The 17225-nt window shown below is 41.8% G+C and overlaps 1 protein-coding gene across 5 annotated transcripts in view; it reads left to right on the top strand.

Moving 5' to 3' along the window:
* FANCC (FA complementation group C) overlaps positions 1-17225 on the top strand; it is a 272673-nt gene that overhangs the window by 211751 nt on the left and 43697 nt on the right. For all 5 annotated transcript variants that reach the window (XM_060609885.2, XM_060609886.2, XM_060609884.2 and 2 more), the window contains one exon: positions 11578-11734. In XM_060609885.2, coding sequence (XP_060465868.2) covers positions 11578-11734 — 157 coding nt within the window. The remainder of the gene's footprint in view (positions 1-11577; positions 11735-17225) is intronic.

Below are 17225 nucleotides of genomic sequence, written 5' to 3'. Positions count from 1 at the left end.
TCCTCTCCAGCATCTATAGTCTCCTGATTTCTTCATTTTGGCCACTCTGACTGGCGTGAGGTGGTATCTGAGTGTGGTTTTGATTTGTATTTCCCTGATAAGGAGCGACGTTGAACATCTTTTCATGTGCCTGTTGGCCATCCGGATGTCTTCTTTAGAGAAGTGTCTATTCATGTTTTCTGCCCATTTCTTCACTGGGTTATTTGTTTTTCGGGTGTGGAGTTTGATGAGCTCTTTATAGATTTTGGATACTAGCCCTTTGTCCGATGTGTCATTTGCAAATATCTTTTCCCATTCCGTTGGTTGCCTTTTAGTTTTGTTGGTTGTTTCCTTTGCTGTGCAGAAGCTTTTTATCTTCATAAGGTCCCAGTAATTCACTTTTGCTTTTAATTCCCTTGCCTTTGGGGATGTGCCGAGTAAGAGATTGCTACGGCTGAGGTCAGAGAGGTCTTTTCCTGCTTTCTCCTCTAAGGTTTTGATGGTTTCCTGTCTCACATTCAGGTCCTTTATCCATTTTGAGTTTATTTTTGTGAATGGTGTGAGAAAGTGGTCTAGTTTCAACTTTCTGCATGTTGCTGTCCAGTTTTCCCAGCACCATTTGTTAAAGAGACTGTCTTTTTTCCATTGGATGTTCTTTCCTGCTTTGTCAAAGATGAGTTGGCCATACGTTTGTGGGTCTAGTTCTGGGGTTTCTATTCTATTCCATTGGTCTATGTGTCTGTTTTTATGCCAATACCATGCTGTCTTGATGATTACAGCTTTGTAGTAGAGGCTAAAGTCTGGGATTGTGATGCCTCCTGCTTTGGTCTTCTTCTTCAAAATGACTTTGGCTATTCGGGGCCTTTTGTGGTTCCATATGAATTTTAGGATTGCTTGTTCTAGTTTTGAGAAGAATGCTGGTGCAATTTTGATTGGGATTGCATTGAATGTGTAGATAGCTTTGGGTAGTATTGACATTTTGACAATATTTATTCTTCCAATCCATGAGCAGGGAATGTCTTTCCATTTCTTTATATCTTCTTCAATTACCTGCATAAGCTTTCTATAGTTTTCAGCATACAGATCTTTTACATCTTTGGTTAGATTTATTCCTAGGTATTTTATGCTTCTTGGTGCAATTGTGAATGGGATCAGTTTCTTCATTTGTCTTTCTGTTGCTTCATTGTTAGTGTATAAGAATGCAACTGATTTCTGCACATTGATTTTGTATCCTGCAACTTTGCTGAATTCATGTATCAGTTCTAGCAGACTTTTGGTGGAGTCTATCGGATTTTCCATGTATAATATCATGTCATCTGCAAAAAGCGAAAGCTTGACTTCATCTTTGCCAATTTTGATGCCTTTGATTTCCTTTTGTTGTCTGATTGCTGATGCTAGAACTTCCAGCACTATATTAAACAGCAGCAGTGAGAGTGGGCATCCCTGTTGTGTTCCTGATCTCAGGGAAAAAGCTCTCAGTTTTTCCCCGTTGAGGATGATGTTAGCTGTGGGCTTTTCATAAATGGCCTTTATGATCTTTAAGTATGTTCCTTCTATCCCGACTTTTTCAAGGGTTTTTATTAAGAAAGGGTGCTGGATTTTGTCAAAGGCCTTTTCTGCATCGATTGACAGGATCATATGGTTCTTCTCTTTTTTTTTGTTAATGTGATGTATCACGTTGATTGATTTGCGAATGTTGAACCAGCCCTGCATCCCAGGAATGAATCCCACTTGATCATGGTGAATAATTCTTTTTATATGCTGTTGAATTCGATTTGCTAGTATCTTATTGAGAATTTTTGCATCCATATTCATCAGAGATATTGGCCTGTAGTTCTCTTTTTTTACTGGGTCTCTGTCTGGTTTAGGAATCAAAGTAATACTGGCTTCATAGAATGAGTCTGGAAGTTTTCCTTCCCTTTCTATTTCTTGGAATAGCTTGAGAAGGATAGGTATTATCTCTGCTTTAAACGTCTGGTAGAACTCCCCTGGGAAGCCATCTGGTCCTGGACTCTTATTTGTTGGGAGATTTTTGATAACCGATTCAATTTCTTCGCTGGTTATGGGTCTGTTCAAGCTTTCTCTTTCCTCCTGATTGAGTTTTGGAAGAGTGTGGGTGTTTAGGAATTTGTCCATTTCTTCCAGGTTGTTCAATTTGTTGGCATATAATTTTTCATAGTATTCCCTGATAATTGTTTGTATCTCTGAGGGATTGGTTGTAATCATTCCATTTTCATTCATGATTTTATCTATTTGGGTCATCTCCCTTTTCTTTTTGAGAAGCCTGGCTAGAGGTTTGTCAATTTTGTTTATTTTTTCAAAAAGCCAACTCTTGGTTTCGTTGATCTGCTCTACCATTTTTTTAGATTCTATATTGTTTATTTCTGCTCTGATCTTTATTATTTCTCTTCTTCTGCTGGGTTTAGGCTGCCTTTGCTGTTCTGCTTCTATTTCCTTTAGGTGTGCTGTTAGATTTTGTATTTGGGATTTTTCTTGTTTCTTGAGATAGGCCTGGATTGCAATGTATTTTCCTCTCAGGACTGCCTTCGCTGCGTCCCAAAGCATTTGGATTGTTGTATTTTCATTTTCGTTTGTTTCCATATATTTTTTAATTTCTTCTCTAATTGCCTGGTTGACCCACTCATTCGTTAGTAGGGTGTTCTTTAACCTCCATGCTTTTGGAGGTTTTCCAGACTTTTTCCTGTGGTTGATTTCAAGCTTCATAGCATTGTGGTCTGAAAGTATGCATGGTATAATTTCAATTCTTGTAAACTTATGAAGGGCTGTTTTGTGACCCAGTATATGATCTATCTTGGAGAATGTTCCATGTGCACTCGAGAAGAAAGTATATTCTGTTGCTTTGGGATGCAGAGTTCTAAATATATCTGTCAAGTCCATCTGATCCAATGTATCATTCAGGGCCCTTGTTTCTTTATTGACTGTGTGTCTAGATGATCTATCCATTTCTGTAAGTGGGGTGTTAAAGTCCCCTGCAATTACCACATTCTTATCAATAAGGTTGCTTATGTTTATGAGTAATTGTTTTATATATTTGGGGGCTCCGGTATTTGGCGCATAGACATTTATAATAGTTAGCTCTTCCTGATGGATAGACCCTGTGATTATTATATAATGCCCTTCTTCATCTCTTGTTACAGCCTTTAATTTAAAGTCTAGTTTGTCTGATATAAGTATGGCTACTCCAGCTTTCTTTTGGCTTCCAGTAGCATGATAAATAGTTCTCCATCCCCTCACTCTCAATCTAAAGGTGTCCTCAGATTTAAAATGAGTCTCTTGTAGACGGCAAATAGATGGGTCTTGTTTTTTTATCCATTCTGATACCCTATGTCTTTTAGTTGGCGCATTTAATCCATTTACATTCAGTGTTATTATAGAAAGATACGGGTTTAGAGTCATTGTGATGTCTGTATGTTTTATGCTTGTAGTGATGTCTCTGGTACTTTGTCTCACAGGATCCCCCTTAGGATTTCTTGTAGGGCTGGTTTCGTGGTGACAAATTCCTTCAGTTTTTGTTTGTTTGGGAAGACCTTTATCTCTCCTTCTATTCTAAATGACAGACTTGCTGGATAAAGGATTCTCGGCTGCATATTTTTTCTGTTTAGCACACTGTAGATATCGTGCCAAGCCTTTCTGGCCTGCCAAGTTTCAAAGGAGAGATCAGTCACGAGTCTTATAGGTCTCCCTTTATATGTGAGGGCACGTTTATCCCTTGCTGCTTTCAGAATTTTCTTTCTCCTTGTATTTTGCCAGTTTCACTATGATATGTCGTGCAGAAGATCGATTCAAGTTACGTCTGAAGGGAGTTCTCTGTGCCTCTTGGATTTCAATGCCTTTTTCCTTCCCCAGTTCAGGGAAGTTCTCAGCTATAATTTCTTCAAGTACCCCTTCAGCACCTTTCCCTCTCTCTTCCTCCTCTGGGATACCAATTATGCGTATATTATTTCTTTTTAGTGTATCACTTAGTTCTCTAATTTTCCCCTCATACTCCTGGATTTTTTTATCTCTCTTTCTTTCAGCTTCCTCTTTCTCCATAACTTTATCTTCTAGTTCACCTATTCTCTCCTCTGCCTCTTCAAGCTGAGCCGTCGTGGTTTCCATTTTGTTTTGCATTTCGTTTAAAGCGTTTTTCAGCTCCTCGTGACTGTTCCTTAGTCCCTTGATCTCAGTGGCAAGAGATTCTCTGCTGTCCTGTATACTGTTTTCAAGCCCAGCGATTAATTTTATGACTATTATTCTAAATTCACTTTCTGTTATATTATTTAAATCCTTTTTGATCAGTTCATTAGCTGTTGTTATTTCCTGGAGATTCTTCTGAGGGGAATTCTTCCGTTTGGTCATTTTGGATAGTCCCTGGAGTGGTGAGGACCCGCAGGGCACTTCCCCTGTGCTGTGGTGTATAACTGGAGTCGGTGGGCGGGGCCGCAGTCCGACCTGATGTCTGCCCCCAGCCCACCGCTGGGGCCACAGTCAGACTGGTGTGTGCCTTCTCTTCCCCTCTCCTAGGGGCGGGATTCACCGTGGGGTGGCGTGGCCCGTCTGGGCTACTTGCACACTGCCAGGCTTGTGGTGCTGGGGATCTGGCGTATTAGCTGGGGTGGGTAGGCAAGGTGCACGGGGGCTGGAGGGGCAGGCTTAGCTCGCTTCTCCTTAGGTGATCCACTTCAGGAGGGGCCCTGTGGCAGCGGGAGGGAGTCAGATCCGCTGCCGGAGGTTTGGCTCCGCAGAAGCACAGAGTTGGGTTTTTGCGCTGCGCGAGCAAGTTCCCTGGCAGGAACTGGTTCCCTTTGGGATTTTGGCTGGGGGATGGGCGGGGGAGATGGCGCTGGCGAGCGCCTTTGTTCCCCGCCAAGCTGAGCTCTGCCGTCCGGGGGCTCAGCAGCTCTCCCTCCCTTTGTCCTCCAGCCTTCCCGCTTTCTGAGCAGAGCTGTTAACTTATGACCTCCCAGATGCTAAGTCGCGCTTGCTGTCGGAACACACTCCATCCGGCCCCTCCGCTTTTGCCAGCCAGACTCGGGGGCTCTGCTTGGCCGGCGAGCCGCCCCTCCGCCCCGGCTCCCTCCCGCCAGTCCGTGGAGTGCGCACCGCCTCGCTGCCCTTCCTACCCTCTTCCGTGGGCCTCTCGTCTGCGCTTGGCTCCGGAGACTCCGTTCTGCTAATCCTCTGGCGGTTTTCTGGGTTCTTTAGGCAGGTGTAGGTAGAATCTAAGTGATCAGCAGGAGGCGCGGTGAGCCCAGCGTCCTCCTACGCCGCCATCTTCCGGAACCTCCCATTTCTATTTATTTATTGAGACTCCCTGAGAGCCTCTTTTTTTTTTTACATTAATAGGATAACAAAATTAGTCATTGAAAAAGTTGACTTTTCAAATAAAAACCTGCTGATAACTGATTTATAATAGACATTACAGTGTGTTTGGGTTTGTGTTTGGGTTTGTGTTTGCTTAGTGTTGCTGCTGTTTGCTTTGAAAAGTAATCTCTCTGCACATGTAAGTGGTGATGATGACACAGTCCTCAAATTTGGCATGCTTCTTAGATCAAGTTTTCATGGAAATACACCTTTGGGAAAGAATACATTCTAGTGCCTTGGAATTAAGTAGTTATCCAGAAAAGCTGACCCCAATTTTTGTGGGCTTCTCTGGCAACCCAAATGGCCCTGATCTCTTTCTGGTTTGGAAAGGTGAATACTGCCTGTGTTTGTCTTGAGTGAGGAAGCTTCTTCCTTCCCTTTGCCTCTCTGGCATTCCCTACCGACAGGCACTGCCCTCATTAGGAACTGTTCTTGAAGAGAATTGAATTCCGCGTTCTATTTTTATTACAGCTATTAAAAAACATTTGGAGCCAAAATTATTTAATAAGCACCTGAACTAATTTCTTTATTATACCGCCTCTTTTTGGAAAAGATGGGGCAAACAACAGTCTCAGTATTTTGGAGAGACAAAGTACAGTTTTCTAAATGCCAAGGGGCCATCTATCTAGAAGACTCTAATAGCAGAAGATGTTGGACACAGCAGAGTGCCCTGTCAGGCTTCCCTTCTTTGTGTCAGAAGTTGTTACTAAGGCTCAGATGTTCTACATGAAAGCACTGACTGGGAGCCTCTTCCTCGTATTTTAAATGAGAAAATTATAATGTACCACACATAAGTCCCAAACACCCAATCTCATTTTCCTAAAACATAGCTATAATGCAGAAAACTTCCCATGATTAGCTAGAAGTCTGAGAGAGCCAAGTTTTTAGCTTATCATGTTTTTCTTGAATCCATTATTTTGATCAGTATCCAGGCTAGATACTGATATTGGCTTCTTAAATTTCCATAGAAACGTATATTCATTTTATCTGGTCAGACAATATAGTACAGATGTGTATGCAGAAAACTTTAGTTATCCCCTCATTATCACCCTCTAGTACTTCTGATAACCATACCTTATACTCTTGGAGACATAGACATCTGTATAAAACAATTTTTCTCTTTTTTTAAGTAGTTAATTAAACAAAAAACAAAAACAGCATCACACCCTACACATGACTCTGGAACCTGTTTTTTAACCAATATATCTTGGATAACCTTCAAGGGATATAGATCCAGCTCATTTTTATAAAATAGGAACATATTCCCTGATATGAATGGACCTTAATTTATTCAGCTGCTTGTCAACGGATGCATTCAAACTATTTTTAATTTTGTTTTTATAGTACTGCTGCAGTGAATATCCTCCCAGTGATGCTTTTATTTCTGCCAGGCAGAGTCACAAAAGTATGGTTATGAAGGCCAGGAAGATGTCTGTTTCACAGTTCATTATGTGGTATGACACAACCAAATGAACAAAACCATTCCCTGTCTCACCTCTGAGAACATATGTCCCCTGTACCTACTTCAGCATGGATGTCATTCTTTGAAACTTTACTGATGTGTGAGGATGAAAATGATAGCTATGTTAGTTTACCTTTCTTTACTATTAACAAGGTTGAAATCTCCGTATTTTTATTGGCCTTTTGCATTTCTTCTTTGGTAATTTGCCTTTCCCCCCTGGTTTTATTGAGATATAATTGACATATAATGTAATTTGCCTTTTTTATTTCAAAACCAACCTGGTACACTTTTAGAACATTTTATGTAATCTGAATATGTTGGTCCAGTCAAATTCTGTTATGCAAATATATTAAGATCATATTGATTTGGTGATTTCTGCAACCAGTATTGATTATAAAAAGTTATTTTCTGGTGTTTGGGGGGCAAAATAGATTGTTTTCATTCAAATATTAAACATGGGTCCATAAATTTAATAATTCACAGCAAATAATCGAGTGTAGTCTGAATCAGAGGCAATAAAAGATAATTGTTAACATACACATTTTTTAAACTGTGAGAATAGAACAAAAGCATTATGTATTTGCTGACTTGAATGTGTAATTTTGCAGATCTTATATAAATTTTTAAGCAATGTCTTTTATTTCAGATATTTGGTGGAACTACCATTTTACCCTAGTTTCCTTGTTACATGTGTTCATGTTTATCTACTGCTCATTCCCAACAGCTCCTACCTTTGTGCTGCCAGGCATCACTCAGCCACTGTGACCTGATGGTAAAAATCACATTTAATGCACACAGCTGCTCTGAGAGCCTAGGAATGGTGCTGCCTGAAAACTGTCACTGAAGTGAGAAACTTCTCTAGTGATGTACATAATTATTTCATATGGATCCTGAAAAAAGATAACATGTGGTGAATGCAGGTCAAAAGACATCCCTGCTGTTTGGGAAGGGAGGAGCCACTGAGCAGCCATATTCCCTCTGCACCTCAGAGTTTCCTGCCTCTTGGGGGCTTCCTGGCTCCATGACAGAGGCTACAGATACCCTTAGCCCCTGCCCAGTAGTGTTCTACTTTAGAAAGCTGGATGGAAACCGCTCCCAAGGGTCTACTAATGTGACTAAAACTGGCTGACAGCCTAGACTTTGAAAAGACTTCCCTAAATACTGGAGGGAGTGAACACAGGGTCCAGGCATCTGGGCATCTGGCTTACATGGGAAGTCCATCTGCTTGCTCCCCTGGGCCCGGGCCCCTGTTCCAAGCAGCACCTCCACTCTTCAGTTTGCAGAGTGGAGAGGCTCGTGTATAACCTTAGGTAGACAACCAGCTCCAGCATCAGACCTCCTGGGTTCAGATTGTAGCTGTGAGTCCTTGGTCTCTCTCCAACTTCAGTAGCCTTTTCTGTAAAATAAGGATAATAATGGTACCTGTTTTGTAGGATTAAACTACAGTTAACATGCTTAGCATGGTTTCAGGTGAATGCTTAATAAATGGTGGCTACCAGTCTTTAAGCCTCTCCTGTTCCTCTGCATCTGGCTTACCAGTCAGCTCTGCTGTCCCGCACACTACACCTCTGTGCAGCCTCCTGGTGTTGCTTCTGTCACAGCTGTCCCTCTGAAGACCTGTCGCCAGTAATGGCTGCACTTCCATCCTCTCTCATTGACTGCTCTTGGCTTCTATCAAAACCATGACCTTGGGGAAGTCAGAGGGGGCCTGTCCAGTGCAATGCGTGTGGTTCCCTCCCCTCCCATGTCCTCAGTCTCAGCAGTGCTGATCAGAGCCAGACCTTCCTTCTCTTCCTGGATGACATTATTCTCTGCTTGTGTATCTCCTACCTCCTCCGTCTCCAACTCCTCCTTATCTACCTGTTGTCACTGCTCAGGGCACAGACCTGGGCCCTCTTCTTCCCCGATGGAGTTCCCCAATGGGCCCTTGGAGTTCTCCACTCTTGTGTCACTCCATGCTGGCTGACGGTTCCTTAATATGTATCTTCAGCCCAGATAGCTCCCCAGAACTTTGAACTTGGATATTCAAGGGCCTACTTTATCCCTCTTTTTTGAGCGCTCCTCAGATATTCTAAATTCTATTAAAAAATAAATTTAAAAAAATGGGGCACCTGGGTGGCTCAGTCAGTTAAGCATCCGACTTTAGCTCAGGTCATGATCTCCCAGTTGGCGAGTTCAAGCCCAATGTCGGGTTCTGTGCTGACAGCTTGGACCCTGGAGCCTGCTTCAGATTCTGTGTCTCCCTCTCTTTCAGCCCCTCCCCTGCTCATGCTCTCTCTCTCTCTCTCCCTCAAAAATAAACATTTAAAAAACAAGTAAATTCGTACACCCCAAACTGAGCTCTTAATAAATCCTTCACAAATCTTCTCTTTCCTTCTTTCCATTGGAGTAATGCTAGATCCATCCAGCTCGTTGCTCAGGAAACCTGGGACAACTTTGATTCCTACCTCACCTTCACCACCTCTCATCAAATTCATTGCCAGTTCCTCTTGATGTTACTGCTAAAATACATTCCAGATACTCTTCACTTCTCCACTGCCACCTGGGTCACGCCAGCTACCAGCTCCCCCTGGGCTCCCTGCACCCATTCTAGTCCCACACTCCGTTCTCTGTGCTGCAGCTGGAGTGATCTTTGATTGTAACTCACATCCTGGCACTCCTCTGTGTAAAGTCCTTCAGGCCAGAATAATCACTAAATAGAATCCCAGAGCCTTCCTTCCTTTGGTACCGCCTCATCACAGGCCACCTCACCTTTGCACTCTGGGGTTTCTCTCTTCTTCTGACCTTGCTCTTCCCTGTCTCGGGACCATCACAGCTGCCATTCCCCCAGCTGGAATGCCCTTCCGGCTATTCTTCACCTAGCTAATCTCAGCTCAGCTGGAGAGGCGATCCCTGACCACCCAATCTAAATTGGGACACTTCTCTTATTCTGTTTTACCTCAGCCTGTCCTTTTTCTTAATGCCTTTTTCTCAGTTTTGGTGTGTGTATGTGATGTGTACCTCCCACCGGGCCCCAAAACAGACCTAGTCTGTTTTGTTCCCAGTTTTCTGGCCTGTACCTGGCACACAGAAGTGTTCCGTCATCTTCCTTGAGTGAATGACCACCATCTCCTTGCCATTGAGTATAACAGGGGAGGTGGCATGGGAATTGCAACCTAGAGCACCGGTGGCATCCATGATGTGGCCCCCAGATGTGCCAGGTGATGCAGGGGTGGGGGCACCATGGCAGTTGTTCTTTGCCAGGCGTGGGGAGATGGGGGAAAGGGGTCCAGCGGGACTTCCCAGAAGAGTTGAAGCTCAGGGTGAGAATGTGAGATCAGAGAGTCAGAGGGGGGCCTTTATCCTGCCCTCTGTTTGCTTCTGTGAGACTCGTTCCAACTCATCAGCTTTGTCTAGCCTTGCCCCAGAGTTAATCCAGGACAGAGGTCTGCAGGAGTTATGCTGAGGGAGAAGAAAAAAGAGAAATCACGAGAAATTGCACCGTGACTCCGCCTATTCATTTCCTGCTCCTGCACCCATTCCCTGGGCTTCACGCCAGCTCCTGCAGAGAAATGGCCCAGAAGCCATGGTGAAGGGAAAGCCCTGAAGGGGTTTTTGGGTAATAAGGAGGCTTTGTGCCCTCAGCTTTTGTTTTTCTTACTAAAGGCAGTAAACATCTTTGGCAGAACCTGGAAAGCACTCTGCTGTCTGTGGTGCTGCAGGTGAAGAGGCAGGAGGCCTTCCTTGGGAAAGTAGGGCTGAAAGAAGAAAGAGAAGTCTCACCAGGCCAGAACAGGCCCACTGTTCACAGGGAGGGCCCTGTGGGGACGGCCACCAGTGGCTCAGAGTTAGACAGGTGTCTCCTCACTCTACCTCCCAGGAGGTAGAACCCCTGATTCACCGACCTGACACAGGAGGAACCTCCACATACCTTCTTCTATGGAAACACAGCTCCACAAAATGTTCAGGGCACAGAGTACCATGGTAGGGATCAACTCTGGATCTACCAGGTCATAACCACCATATATGAAATTGTTACTAAAGGAAAAAATTTTTTTAACTTTCAAGCAACAGATTTGCAAATACAGTTACTGAACGTTTACTAGATGTCAAGCATTGTGCTAATCTTCGTACATGTATAATTACTGCATTCATTTGATACCTCTGAGAACACTATGAGGGAGATAGGCCCATTTTACAGATGAGTAAGCTGAGGTTTGGAAGTTAAATAATTTTCTCAAAAGCCATCCAGTTAGTCGGTGGTAGCTCTGGGACTCAAACCCAGGTCTGATTACACATATTAAATCTTTATGATGTACTTTAAAACATAATTTTTTTTTTTTAATTTACATCCAAGTTCATTGGCATATAGTGCAATAATGATTCAGGAGTAGAATCCAGTGATTCATCCCCTACGTATAACACCCAGTGCTCATCCCAACAAATGTCTTCCAAACATAACTTTTTTTTTAAATTAGGGATGTATACCTCAAGGCCTTTTTCCATCTTATTTTTTATCACTTTCTTCCATCACTGATATTTGTTTATCCTTTTTGAAAGCATTTTTTTTCCTTTGAGCATTTCTCTGATTTCTTGAGTTGAATTGGAAGCAAATTCACATTATTTTGCAAATGGACACTTGGTGAATTTCATGGATACTATAAATATTAACTGCTGCTGACCATGATGAAAAGATTCACAAGCTGGATTCGTGACTGCATTTTGATCTCTCTCAGTCTTGTTTTCTCAGTAACCCTTTTCTGTTTAAAATTTTGTTTGTTTTTTGCTGAAAGGAAGAAGATTTCTCTCCCCACATCAGCTGTCATCTGCCTCTGGCTTCGGCACCTTCCCAGCCTTGAAAAAGCAACACTGCATCTTTTTGAAAAGCTAATCTCCAGTGAGAGAAATTTCCTGAGAAGGATCGAATGCTTTTTGAAAGATTCATTGCTGGTACGTGCTGGGCTTTGATTAGGAGAAAACTCCTTAAAGAGGATGCTGGGTATCATCTCTTTTTCTCAAAGCAAGGGGAAATGTAAACAGAATTTTAATGTATCTGCATTTTGTTGTAGAAATACCAGTGGCCGGGCTTTTCTGCATACTTGGAGCATGTATTGAAAATGGGGGCTTCTAGATTTACTTGACTGATGCACCTTCTATTGCATATTCACAAGAATTGATATTAGAGCACACTGTTTTCAAACGATATTTCTTATTTCCATATGAAAAGTTAGTTTTAAAAAATGAAGATCTTATGAATGAGAGGAGGAATAAAACAAAACCCTAGAAGAAATATTAAAGCAACAAAAACAAGGAAGAATTCTGTAAGTTTTCTTTTGGTATAAGCCTTCCAGCCTTGAACCCTCCTCCCCCGATGTGGCTCGCCTATCCTCCCTTGTACCTGGGACTTCTTGGGCCTGGGAATTTGGGGGCTCAGTGGGCCAAATGGAATGGCCTCATTGCCTAATCCAGTGTTAGGTGGCAGGGTTCACAGGCAGCCCCCAGAACCTGAGGGGTGGGGCTGTTTTCTTTTTGTAGGAGGCAACTCTGTGGAATTTATGTGCATTTTTGTAAGAGCAGGAATAAAGACCAATGCTGCCTGAAAAAACCAGTCAAAAACTAAGGGAGGTGCTTTGCTCCCTGTGCCTCTGTTTTACCAGAACCCCTGTGGTTTCTAACATGCTTTCTCATTAGCTGTCATAACCTGGGGAAGATAGGGCGCAGAGATTTTCTTCCTGCTGTACAGACGGAGAAAATTAGTTCAGAGATGGGGAAGTCAGATCTTCAGTTGGGGGTAAGAAAACTGGCAGGAGAGTGTATTCACCTCCCCACTTGAGCTGAGACTTCGGAAGGGGGAAGCTCTGAGGTTGGCTCAGTTTCCACAATGCCACCTCCCAGACACCTTCTATTTTTTATAATTCAGTTGGAACGTCCTGTTTTCTTTCTCTTTCAAATTGGAGGCTGTGTTAGGGAATCCTAATTGAAACAGTTGCCTTCTTCCTATGTCCATTGTTCCTTGTAGGTACCCCCCAGCTCTTATATGTAACTGTCCAGGCTTTCTCTCTTACTCCATAGGCTTCTTTCTGCCTTCACGTTCTGGGGCCTCCCAGGTGACTGTGGATGGTGCTATAGTCACCGTTGGCCATGGACCTGTAAGTTAAGTGGCACAAACTGAACCCAGCTGATTTGAAGTTTGCAGTGTTTGACAGGAAAAAAAAAGTAAGGAAGGGAGGAAGGAAGGAAGATAGGGACAGAAGACTAAGAGAGCAGCAGAGAGGTTTTTTGTTTTTAGGAAAATGACTGCTTGACCTCACCATTCAAAAGAGTTGCATAGTACCTTACTAGGTGAGAAATAAGAATGCACCTTACATAATAATAATTATAGTAAAATTCAAAATGAACAAAGGTGTTTGTTTATATAGCCCATTTCAAACATTACTTTTATTATCAGGTAAATCTCTATTTCTATTTTTAACGTAAATGTGATGGTATAATTTAATTTTCTCTAGTCCTTTTTCCGTGGCAAAATATAGTACCTGAGTTATTTCCTTGCTGTCAGGGTCCTTATTAAATTGTCTTTAGATCCTCTCCCTGTAGATAAATTCCAGTTCTATCGACATTCTGAGTTGGTTTGATTCTGTGGCCCTTCATTGGTCCTGTGGTTCTTCTCTGAACCTCCCCCATGTCCTTTTTACCTGGGCCCTCAGGCTTGAGAGCCAGGAAGCAGGCACCCCCACAAGACAGTGCCCTTACACAGCCTTCAAGTCTCCAACTTTTATAGTTTGATCTCCCCTAGGCAGACAGCTTCGAAGGCCGTTGATCTACAAAAGTATTTATCAGGATCATGTGTGTAGATTTCAGAGCTTCCATTATGGTCAGAGGAGGATTCCAGAGGGTGTTATTTGGTTTAATTTATTGTGGCATTGGCAGGATGTGACCTCTGTATGCTTTATCGTTCAAGGAGGTAATTACAGTGCAGAGTTGCAAGTCCCTGGTTGGCGTGGGCTGTTCTCCTCAGGCATCCTGGGGCTGCAGTGCTAGAAAACCAGGCAGGCTGGAAGATGGCTATGACGTGACTGAGTGATTAGAAGGGTAACCTGAAGAACCTGCTTCCTAATTGCATCATCTCATTCGTTTATCACAGCATGTATCTCCATGCAGTGACAAGGCCATGCAGAAGTATCAGAGAGATCTCCTAGACTCTGCTAGCAGGGTCCTGCTGTGTTTGCCTCCAGAAGAAACTTGATGCCTATTACATTAGGGTTGGATTCTGAGAGTAATTAAAGTGTGATGGTCTACGTAACTTGTATTTTATATGGAGCACTGTTAATTATGTTTCCATCTTTTGGGACTGTCCAGAAATAGCCCTGGAAATTCTATAGTTACAAGATGTTGCAAAAACAAAAGATAAAAGTGTGGTACAGGTTGTACAAAGGGAAATGATCTCCCCAAATGTTCTTTGGCCTCTCGGTGACTTGAAAGCTTGGTATTTTCTTTTCTCCTTTTTTTTTTTTTTTTTTGGTAGTTCATTTTTTATTATTTTAAGTTTTTATTAAAAAAAATTTTTTTTTAATGTTTGTTTATTTCCAAGAGAGAGAGACAGAGTACGAGTGAGGGAGGGGCAGAGAGAGAGGGAGACACAGAATCCAAAGCAGGCTCCAGGCCCAGAGCTGTCAGCCCAGAGCCCGATGTGGAGCTCAAACCCACGAACTGCGAGATCACGACCTGTGCCAAAGCTGGAGGCTTAACCAACTGAACCACCCAGGTGCTCAAGTTTCTACTTTAATGCTAGGTAGTTAATAGACAGTATTAATATTAGTTTCAGGTGTACAATATAATGATTCAACACTTCCATATATCACCCTGTGCTCATCACAAGTATACTCCTTAATCCCTATCACCTCTTTAACTCATCCCCCACCCACCTCCCCTCTGGTAGTCATCAGTTCTCTAGAGTTAAGAGTCTGTTTTTTAATTTTTTTTCTCATTCTCTCATTTTTTTCCCTCTTTGCTTGTTTGGTTTCTGAAATCCACATATGAGTGCAATTATATGTTATTTGTCTTTCTCTGACATTATACATTAAGCATTATTCTATCTCCATCCATGCCATTGCAAAGGCAAGATTTCATTCTTTTTTATGGCTGAATGGAATATATTCCATTGTATATATATATGTGTGTGTGTGTGTGTGTGTGTGTGTAATTGTGTGTATATATGTATATACGTATATATATATATATTTTTTTGAATTGGTGTTTTTTTTTTTTTTAATTGGTATTTGGGTAAATACCCAGTAGTGTGATTGCTGGATCATAAGGTAGTTCTATTTTTAACTTTTTGAGGAATCTCTATACTGTTTTCCATAGTGGCTGTACCAGTTTGCATACCCCCCAACAATGCCCAAGGCTTCCTTTTTCTCTACATTCTTACCAACACCTGTTGTTTCTTATGTCGCTGAGTTTAGCCATTTGACAGGTGTGAGGTGTTTGATTTGTTTTTCTCTGATGAGTATCTTTTCATGTGTCTGTTGGCCATCTGTATTTCTTTAGAGAAATGTCAGTTCATGTCGTCAGCCCATTTTTTAATTGGATTATTCATTTTGGAGTATTGACTTTTATATGTTCTTTATAAATTGGATACTAACTCTTTATCAGTTATGTCATTTGCAAATATCTTCTCCCATTCCATAGGCTGCCTTTTAGTTTTGTTGATTGTTTCCTTTGCTGTTCAAAAGCCTTTTATTTTGATGTAGTCCAGGTAGTTTATTTTTGCTTTTATTTCCCTTGCCTCAGGAGACATCTAGAAAGAAGTTGCATGTCTAGAAGTTGCTGTAGTCAATGTCAAAGAAGTTACTGCCTGTACTCTCTCCTAGAATTTTTATGTTTTCAGGTTTCAGATTTAATTATTTAATCCATTTTGAATTTATTTTTGTGTGTGGTGTAAGAAAGTGGTCCAGTTTCATTCTTCTGCATGTAGCTGTCCAGTTTTCCCAACACCATTTATAGAAGAGACCATCTTTTTCCCATTGGTTTTATTCTTTACTTCTTTGTCAAAGATTAATTGACCATATAATTGTGGGTTTATTTCTGAATTTTCTGTTCTGTTCCATTGACCTATGTGTCTGTTTTTGTGCCAGTACCATATTGTTTTGATCACTACAGCTTTGTAATATAATGTGAAGTCCAGAATTGTGATACCTCTAGCTTTGCTTTGCTTTGCTTTTTCAAGATTGCTTTGACTATTCCGGATCTTTTGTGGATCCATACACGTTTTAGAATTGTTTGTTCTAGTACTGTGAAAAATGCTATTGGTATTTTGATAGGGATTGCATTAAGTTTGTATATTGGAAAGCCTGCTATTTTCCATTAAGACAGGCACCAACCTAATATTACCTGAATTCTAAATGCATATATATCTTTTTGACTTCCAAAACAAAAACAAGTTTTCAAAACCTGCTTACTTTTGAGACTCACCCTTTGGCTTCCATGGGCTGGGCTGGCCCCAAGTTCATGGCCACCTGCTACATGTGGTGGCTCCTAAATAAATTGCAGTATTAACCTCAGTTTGTCATTTACTGTGCAGACTGACACCTTTCAAAGCAGATGGTCTTGTGTTTTCCTTGACAGAATACACACTTCAAGACCATAATCTATAGCTTCAGACCTACCTTAAAAACTAATGTCACCAAAAGCAGTGAAAACTACTTGCTAATTATACAGGGGGTTTTTTTTTTGACACTGGTTTCCCAAGGCTGACCCAAATCAGAAGGATGTTATGTTTTCTAGTTACAATTCTGTCTGTGGAGCCCAGAAAGCTATTGTTTATATTCCACATTTGAATGAAAAGTGCTGGCTGGGTGGCACAGTGGCACTGTGCTTGGCTGCCCTGCTGCATGCCAGGGCCGGGATGTACCCTCGTTCCCATGCCCTTTCATTCTACTCCTCTGTTGGCTGACCCCACATGCCGCCTGCCCCTCCAGCTGGGTCCAGAGGAGCTGGTCCCTCATCTTCACAGATAGATTTGCCCATGAAAGAAAGGGAGGAGAGGGGGAAGGGAGACTGGGTTCATTTTGTTTTTGTTTATTCGGATTTTAAATCTGAAAATACTCCTCATATTCTCTCCTACCCAAAAGTCTTCACAGCTCAGTTAAAATTCTTTATCTTGTCAAGTATGCCTCAATAAAGCTGGGGGGAAAATTAATTCTTAATCTAATAACAACTTAAGAATAAAAAACATGAAGGTATCTCAGTGTCCTTGTTAACCTCCCTGATGTGAGATAGAATATGTTCTTGTCTTCATCCTCCAAAGAGCAGTTGTAGCCACTTCAAAAAGAAAAACTTCCTTTACACAAAATTCCAAGCACAGTTCCCCATTAATAAAAGATTATACTAAAGAATTAACTCCAGATCCCAGATGATGTCAGTTTTCTGTACTTGAATAACT

The sequence above is a fragment of the Panthera onca genome, chromosome D4 (genome assembly GCF_046562875.1).
Source record: "Panthera onca isolate mPanOnc1 chromosome D4, mPanOnc1 haplotype 2, whole genome shotgun sequence".
NCBI lineage: Eukaryota > Metazoa > Chordata > Mammalia > Carnivora > Felidae > Panthera > Panthera onca.
Note: the sequence above shows the minus strand (reverse complement) of the source record. Positions and strands in the feature narration are given on the sequence as shown.